Source organism: Coregonus lavaretus, assembly GCF_964263955.1.
Source record: "Coregonus lavaretus genome assembly, chromosome: 15".
Lineage (NCBI taxonomy): Eukaryota > Metazoa > Chordata > Actinopteri > Salmoniformes > Salmonidae > Coregonus > Coregonus lavaretus.
The window spans coordinates 31,510,610-31,519,660 of record NC_140002.1 but is presented as its reverse complement, the minus strand read 5'-3'; the positions used below and the strand labels follow the sequence as shown (position 1 = coordinate 31,519,660).

At 40.7% G+C, this 9,051-nt stretch overlaps 1 protein-coding gene across 1 annotated transcript; it reads left to right on the top strand.

Moving 5' to 3' along the window:
- Nucleotides 1-2,564: 2,564 nt before the first annotated feature.
- On the top strand, nt 2,565-4,848 carry LOC311142116 (ependymin-1). Its single transcript, XM_084177705.1, has 6 exons — nt 2,565-2,738; nt 2,922-2,953; nt 3,223-3,363; nt 3,552-3,738; nt 3,878-3,962; nt 4,350-4,848. The coding sequence occupies exons 1-6, from the start codon at nt 2,651-2,653 to the stop codon at nt 4,480-4,482; spliced, it is 666 nt and encodes a 221-aa protein (XP_084033831.1). The 5' UTR covers nt 2,565-2,650; the 3' UTR covers nt 4,483-4,848.
- The last annotated feature ends 4,203 nt before the right edge of the window (nt 4,849-9,051 follow it).

The window sequence follows — 9,051 nt, the reverse complement described above, 5'->3', positions numbered from 1 at the left end:
CCTGGCTCAACATTTCAGAGTCCCCAGAGCCAGGGCGTGACATATTATCTAAGTGAGTTTCAGAGATTGTCAGAATATGAATGTCATCTGTTACTAGCAAATTATTGATTTCATGAACCTTGTTTCTTAAGCTACATATGGTAATCTGGGCTATTTTTAACACTTTTCTGGGATGCTTGATTCTTTTTCTTGCTTTACTGGGAAGCTTAGCAGAGGTGGACATACTCAGGTTATTTTTATTAGTGCAGGGTGAGCTGCACACACTAGGGCACACCACCTCAGTGCTAACAGTATTACTCTGGTTCATAGGCATATGATTACTGCATACAATAGCTGTAGGATCAGCAGATGCATTCCAGGCAGTAAGAGGGACATACATTTGGTTACTTACATCTTCCAACGCCCCTAGGATAATGTATGTTTGCTGAAGCATTATGACAACTCAGCGACACAATGGTAGGGATTAAATGAGCTGGACTTGGGTCACTGATAAGTCATTGTCTCAATACTGCCTTATAATGCTGTGAAAGGATCCAGGAACCCAAATGATTTGGGTGGATCCCATCCTCCTTATAATACAAGCTTTGTTTCCAGAAGGTATCAAAATTCTCAATAAATGTTACACCCACAGAGCTGCAATAGTCTCGTAGCCAGTTATGGAAAGCTAAAAGTCTGCTGAACCGTTCAATGCCACGCTTTAGGGAGGGCAGAGGGCCAGATATTATGGGGTGTTTGTTGGTGTCAAGTAGAGACCCAATCAGTTCTTTAAAATCCATCTTCAGCTGTTCCTAGCTACCCTTCGTAATGTAATTTGACCCCACATGAACCATGACAGTATCAGTATCACTGACTCACAGCCTCGGGAAGCAACCTGGTTATATCCTGAACTTTTGCCCCAGGAAAACACAGTCTTTGCCCCAGGTACAGATATATGCCAGATATTTTTACTCTAGCTAGCGATGACAATTGAACTTTAGATGGAGGTCAGGGGTTGGAAGCCTACCTCATCTATAAGAAGTCCCAAAGTTAATCTCTAAAGCCCAGAGATAGAGTTTGAGAGAGGGTTCTGAGAAGCACACATGGCCAATTGTAAGGGTTTTCTACAATCTCTATCTCCCACTCTACATTGGTACTCTGCCATATTATTTGGAATAGAGAAGCCCTAAAGACCGTAAGAACTGTCAACATTAATTTGGATACTAATTTTGATCCCTCTCCGGGGGTTTTGTAACAGTGAGAAATGTATTTGGAAAAAGTTTGGTACAAATCATTGTGGACTGATAACTGGAGTTTCTGTTAGTTGTTCTTTCAGTTGACGGTCCAAATGCTGAAGAACAGTTCAGTGTATGTCTAAATCCATTGGGGGGAGTGCTGGAACCATTTCAGTTTGATTGCATACCCGAGCCTAGATGCACTAAGATAAACTCTTCTTGTCCGAGAGAACTTATTATTTGGACGTGATCCGTTCTCTCTATATGCCAGGGTCGACTGAATTTTTGATTGGCAGTATTGTCTGATATTTATCCTGTATAAATGTTGTACATGTACACATACTACTAATTATGACAGTATTTGGATTCTGTCCATTACAGTGTATCCAGATTTGAATCCAGAGGAATGTCAGATCACTGATTATAGACCAGTCAACATGCTGTGTTACCTGAGCTGTGGAGCAGTGAAATGTGCTGTATGTAAAAATGAAATCTTACCATTTTATTCACTTTTTCAACAAATCATTTTAAGTTGAAGATTTAGTCGAACGTGACCTCTTTAGCGATGTGACCATAATCATCCTCTCAAAGGAAAAACAAATCTCTTGTCTTATATTGTTTAATATTGTTTGGTGTAGGGAAACAGAGGACAGACAGCAGGACGACAGAGGGCCGAACTCATTTGAACAGGGCCTTTAGTGTTTGGATTGGACGCCCCCCTAAGTTCTTCAGAGGGCGGCTGGATCTTTCACAGCCATAGAGACAGAAACTGCACAGTAAGCACTATTAATATAAGGGCATGAAAGGTTGTTATCAATAAACATCACATTGGTAAGGTTTTAGAAGAACAAAGGGTATGTATTTTACACAGTAGATATTCTAGTTTTAAAAGTGCACCATATTCTACGATACCACACAATTTATTGTTGAAAGGCCATCAAAATAAATTTAAGAGCAAGCAATAAGTATTCTTATAAATTGGTCTCTGTTGAACATGGCTTTCATTATGAGCTGAATATTGGCTCATGGCTTACAAACTAATTGGGTTGACTGTACCCAAGGAATCATAGCATAGGTTCTATAGCACAAGATGCTGACAGGACAGGGGATACAATGAAAAGGCAGACCATTGCTCCACAGTGACTCCATGTGGCTTGTCCTTAAGTCCTTGTTTATGCAGATGTTGTTTGTCAGGGTCCAGGTGGAAGGGTCAGCCAGTTTAAACCACTCCTGTCACTTTCCACAACATCCTTCCATTGAGACAGACACTGTGGGGGTTGGACCCATGGAGGTGTTCTGTTTAGTCCTGTGGTTAGACCCTATAAAAGGACCAGTGTGTCCATCCATCCTGTCACAGTACCTTTTACCACTTGGAATCGTGATCATCCTCTCTGAGTTGTGCAGTTTGAGTGTTAACCTCAGTCTCCCTCCACGAGAAGATGCAGGCCTTTGCCGTCGCTGCCCTCTCCATCTGGCTGTGTCTGGGTGCCACCACCCTGGCAGAGTCCCACGGCCCACAACACTGCAGTAAGGATTATCTGCTTTATATCTACTTGTAGAAGTTAATGTTTGCTGTGCACTATGTGGAAAACTGCTGTGACTTGTATGACTATTTTGGTAATATTGTCAAGGATAAACCAACAGTCTCTTCTAAATTAAATTATACCTATACATTTGAAAATCTGTCTAACTGCCGTCTTTGTCTTTTAGCATCACCTAATATGACTGGGGTCCTGACTGTGGTGAGTAGCCCTCTTGTCCATTCAACCTTATCAATATCCAGTGTCATGTAAGAACACTGTGTGGCCATATTGCATTATTTCTATACCAAACCAGATTCTCAGTTCAGGCAACCCTGAATGTTTTCCCTGAATGCAACCCTGAATGTTTTCTCCTAAACACAACCCAATTGGCAGTTGGCTTAGATTTTGCAGGTATAGAATTGGGTCATATTAGTCTTTCTATATATCTTCATCTCTCTCTCTATCTATTTTCTCTCTTGATAAAACAGATGGCCCTTACAGGAGGTGAAATCAAGGCAACTGGACATTACAGCTACGACTCTACGGACAAGAAGATACGTTTCACTGAAAGTGAGATGCACCTCAACAAGACTGAGCATCTGGAGGACTACCTGATGCTGTTTGAAGAGGTAACACTGACAACTGACAGAAACATACAAGGCAAGATTTCAGTTGAGTCCAACCCAATTGTAATTCAGAATAGCTGCTTTATAACATCACATGTCCTACATAACAGTTGCATAACCCACTTGTTACTGTGGTTATGACACAGCATCATCATAACCGAGGATTCCTCCTTCTCTACCGTCTCTCTCAGGGGGTCTTCTATGACATTGACATGAAGAACCAGTCCTGTAAGAAGATGCCTCTGCACTCTCATGCTCACGCTCTTGAACTCCCCACTGGTGCAGCCCATCGGGTTGAGCTGTTTTTGGGGAGTGACACTGTTCAGGAGGAGAACATCAAAGTGAACATATGGATGGGATCCGTGCCAGAGACTAAGGGTGAGTATGATACGCATTAGGAATCAACCTGTCAATGTGATTTTTATTAATGAAGTATAATGGTGTATACATTGGTTTATATAGTGAAGCTATTAGAATGTATCAAATCAAAGCATCTGTCTGTCTGTCTCATCTCCAGGCCAGTATTTTTTGTCTACTACTGTGGGAGAATGTCTACCACTCAGCACTTTCTACTCAACTGACTCCATGACGCTCCTCTTCAGGTGAGTGACATACTTTTAATTTGTTTAATGCAGCTGTAGGGTCACTGAAACCTTCTTGTGCAATGAATAATAGCTGCTACCATCTGCCTATATTTTGCTATATCATAGTACTAGATTAGTACTTGAGGAATTATGGAGATTTTGTTCTGTATATCAGACTCTGATTGTGCTTACAGTATACGTATGTTCGTGTGTCACGAGCAGGATCTGAACCTTGGTCTCCCACAGGATAAACCAATGTCTTGACTGTTAGACCTAGAGGAAATGTCCAATTGGGCCGAAGATGACACTGATTTTGAAGTTGCAGGCAGGGCTACTATATCACGAGACAATGAGCCCGACTCATGTCCGCTACACTTGCATGTTATTTCTCTCTTCTTCTCACAGCAATTCCGAAGTGGTCACTGAGGTGAAAGACCCTGAAGTGCTCAATCTGCCATCTTTCTGTGAGGGTGTGGAGCTGGAGGAGGCTCCTGAGGGCCAGAAGAATGACTTCTTTAGTCTGTTCAACAGTGTCTAAGACAGTGGCACCAGGACCTCCAGCCCCAACCAACCAAGAGTGTGGCCAGCTAATCCACCTAGATGTTTCTCTCCCTCTCATGACTACATTTGAGTGTTTCATTGCAATCTCTTCTCTTCTGTTAGACAAGATATATATCATAATATACTTTCTTTGTTGATTCCTCGTTGAAGACATTGCATAAAGATTAATCAGATGAAAAAAGGAAAGTTAATGTCAAGTTGTCATGTTAATGTAATCTCTATGTTTGAAGAGGATATAAGGGGATATAACGTTTGTAATTTACACTATTAATCTGTCACTTAAAGTTGCTAATGCGTAGGAGGTCTGCATAGGCAAATTAGATAATAAAAACTCAACATCTTTTCGAGTCTCCAAATGTATTTATTTTATTACCCAAGTCTTCCTCAAAGTCCTCCTCAAACACACATAAGACTAGATAAGGCCATTTCCTCAAGAAAATGTGTGTGCTTGATAGTTTATTAAGGTTTGAGAGAATTTTAAGTGAGGACTGTTTGAACGTTTCAAAAGTTTGCAGCTTAAATGGCCAAGGAGCCGGACCATTTTCTATAGCTACCGCTGTATTCCTATGGTTCTCATTCAAACCCATGTTAATTTATGCAAATGTTAAATGCTTATAGTTTAAAAAGTATGAATAGTATCAAAAATCGTTTGGCAAGCAATCTAAGTTGTCAGTCTGTATGTAGGTTTGGTGTTTATAGCTTAAACGGTTGAAGAGCAGTGGTAAATCTAAAATGTACTATTCTAGCCAATAGAGCTTTCATGACAATTTTAAATGGTTATAGTTCAAAAAGTATAAATAGTATCAAAATGCCTTTGACAAACAATATAAGTTGGGTCAGTCTGAACATGTCAATATTGGTTTGGTGTTGATAGCTTAAACGGTGTAAGAGGAGTTGCGTGCCCAATGTTTCCCCAGGGAGGTCTATGGCACTTTTATTGCAATTGAAATGCATTGGGAGCTCATTTAAATATTGTTGGAGTACAAAAAGTATAAACGCTATCAAAAATATTTTCTCAAGCAGTCTAAGTGGGGGCTGTCTGCACATTTGAAAGTTGGTTTCGTGTTTACAGTTTAAATCGTTTGTACTAGAGTGGGCGGAATAATAATAAGAGTATGTAAGAATTGCCTTCAGCAAGCACATTCAATAACTCAATCTCTCTCTCTGAAACTCTGTGTCTTTGTGTCTGTCAGTATTTCTGGGGATAGGTTTATACAAATGTGTTTCACATTTACACACAAGATCACTCATGGCCTGATTGGGAGTCCCATAGGGCGGCGCACAATTGGCCCAGGGTCGTCCGGGTTTGGCTGGTGTAGGCCGTCATTGTAAATAAGAATTTGTTCTTAACTGACTTGCCTAGTTAAATAAATATAAAATAAAAAAAAATAAAAAAAAACACAGGATCTGTGATACCAGATGTCCTATCCTAGGAACAGCTGATAGATTAGTGAGTGATTGTGAACTTTGTTGCACATGAACATGCCTTTTATAGAGAACACTTTAGAAAACAGGGACAGGAAGAATTTGCCTCACAGCTTTTTGTACTCAAGAGTCTTTGTGCCTCAGCATTTTCAACAAATTCAAGATTAGGACGAATCCACAAAAGGAATAGGAATCGAGTCCACAAGCAGCTCCTGGCATTGTACCTAAAACAGACATTGCCATGAGTCGCAATAAGAGAAATCCCATGCAGCCTTGTACAAGTTCGGAAACATGGCATGTGAGATGTAATCTACACCTCGATTAGAATGATAGAAATCGTCATTATGTCGTTTAATGATTTTTAAATTTGAGCCTAATTATTTCTATACCGCCTACACTTTCTCGTTCGGAAATTCTAACGCGAATGGGGCGGGTGTGGCTTCGAGTGTGACCTCCAGGCCCCTGAAGGGAAAGTGGTTGAATGAACGTCAGGCTGCAATCTGCTGTGAGCTGGTTAAAGTGTTTATGGTTGTTCCTCCCAGGATGCCATTACGTGTGGAAACAGATATTCACAAGGCCCAGGCACACCAAAGAGCCCTGCTTTGATGTCAAAAGCCTATGACAATAGTCAGAGAAGGACTATTGGGCACTTTAGGGATCTGTGAGTTTCTTATTTGGAAAGTTCTTATGGCTCATATTAGGACAGCTCCCTCACTGTTTTGTGAAATGGCCATGGGATCCCAAAATCAGTAGCTTACCATCTTGTTTGATGCCATGATAAATTATATATTGGGACTGGAACAACATGAATAGACGTGGGCCAATTGTACGTAGTCTAAACCGGTGATATGATACTGATGATTTGTTGCCACAGATGGTTTGTTTACGTTTTTACCGTTGTCGCTAGATGGAGGAGCCTAAATCTACTGCGCCATCCAGTGGTCGCGTCGGGGACAACAGTTGTTGATAGCTTAGCATTGTAGCTAAGCCTAACCCTAACCATTTTCCTAACCTAACCTCATTCTCATAACCTGCTACCTTAATTAACCTAACCTGCTGTATTAGTTCTCTAACCTGCCATGTTAATTATCCTAACCTACTATGTAAACGAACCATCTGTGCCAACAAATCATCAGTATTAATCCGTATTGCAGAAGTTCAGCATTACAGCATGATTGAAATTTAAAGGCAATGTTCCCGCATTAGCGGACACTGCATTAACGGTAAACGCTGCATATGTTGTCTCAAAAGGAAATTACCTTTTGATTTCTATCGTGCAATCTATAACGCTTCAGCGATACAGATTGAATAGAGCCCTAAATCAGAGTTCAATCCCCACTAGATGGCACGCTTTTCTTTCTTTACCTTTACCTTGGTGTGCCTGGGCAAAAACCAGTCTGTGAGGAGATAATAGTAGAGTTTAATATGTAGGAAAAACGTCTATGTCTTACCATAGACCACAGCAGACTGAGGGACCCAGGTAGTCGAAGAGGGACAGACATTACATTAGAGCACTTTGGTCCTACTGTAGCTCAGCCTTGATAATTCAGAGAGGGGACAGGATACTGAGTTGGAGAGAGTTCACCTTCAGTCCGGCCAGTGGTGGGTTTCAATACAAATCATGGAATCCCTTTCCTTTTGTAATAATGAAGTACTCAGCTAACAGAGAAATGTAGTGTCTGGAAATGATTGGCTCTAAATTGGTGAACTTTAGCAATGACCTTTGGTAGGAAAAACCCAACACTTCCACCAAATTGAACATTTTCCATTTGATTTAACTTAGTTTAATACAATTGTAGTTTTTTAATGACATTGCTCCTACCTATAATTGGATTCTCTGCAAAGAAAGTTAATGTAGTGGTGATTGTCTTCGTAGAAATGATTGTTTTGGTGAAACAAAAACAATTTCCTAATTTCCCAGCTTCATTTGAGAGTGCCAAAATGAATGAGTGGCGCAGTGGTCAAAGGCACTGTATTGCAGTGCTAGCTGTGCCACTAGAGATCCTGGTTCGAATCCAGGCTCTGTCGTAGCCGGCCGCGACCGGGAGACCCATGGGGCGGCGCACAATTGGCCCAGCGTCGTCCAGGATAGGGGAGGGAATGGCCGGCAGGGATGTAGCTCAGTTGGTTGAGCATGGCGTTTGCAACGCCAGGGTTGTGGGTTCAATTCCCACGGGGGGCCAGTAAAATAAAAATATATATACAAATAAAAATAATGTATGCACTCACTAACTGTAAGTCGCTCTGGATAAGAGCGTCTGCTAAATGACTAAAATGTAAATGTAAAAATGAATGTCAGAGAAAAACAATTAGACTGTTACTGAGTAAACCTTTATTTACATCCTTGTTTAGTCAGTCTTAATTATGTTAGTTGACACGCTGAACCATATCATTCTTCTAACAAAAGTTGAAATAGATAGGCACTCTGAACAATATCATAAAAGGGATCAATGGTCCAGTTGATACTGTGAGTGGGGGTGTGAATAACACTTGTTCAGGTCAGCCTCTCTTGCTATTGCATTTGCAGCTTGCTCATCTCATACAGTCTTACAAAAAATTAAAGCAGCAAATCGTTTTATGATTAGTGATCATCCTTTGAGTGAAAGTGAAAGAGAACAGAAGAGAATATAATGATTCCTATACATCTGAGGACTGTGGGTATTGCAATCCCAAAGACTATCCGTCAAAACTTTTGTTTTCTGTCAAGTAACAAGGAAAAAGCATACTGCCCTCACCTACCAAAGTGCATGGTAGAGAACAAACTGAAGTGCATTCTCTCATATTATTTTATTTCCATTTTCCTCTGAGAATGGTTGAAAACCTTGTGTACAACGTCAGCAAAGTAACGTTGTAGATTTACAGAGAAAAAAATTGGGGGACCAAACCAAAACACGGGTTGCATTCAGCCAGTAAACTATTTTGCTATGGTTCGCAAAAAGACATACTGAATTACCAGTCTCCCGAAAACAGTGTGTCCCATTCTATACTTGGGTATGAACAAAAACAAAAAGACCTACTACCATTGAAGTAAGTAGGAGATGAAGGCAGGAACCACATGGAATGAAGTCAAGAAAACTGCCTAGAACAGAGTTCATTGGAGTGGAGATGCACCGCTGAGGAC

Bases quoted from the DNA above. Each gene is read 5' to 3' on its own strand.
- LOC311142116 (XM_084177705.1), top strand. From the start codon at position 2,651: ATGCAGGCCTTTGCCGTCGCTGCCCTCTCCATCTGGCTGTGTCTGGGT. The intron at 3,739-3,877 runs GTGAGTATGATA...TCTCATCTCCAG, and splicing joins ATCCGTGCCAGAGACTAAGG to GCCAGTATTTTTTGTCTACT. The intron at 3,963-4,349 runs GTGAGTGACATA...TTCTTCTCACAG, and splicing joins TCCATGACGCTCCTCTTCAG to CAATTCCGAAGTGGTCACTG.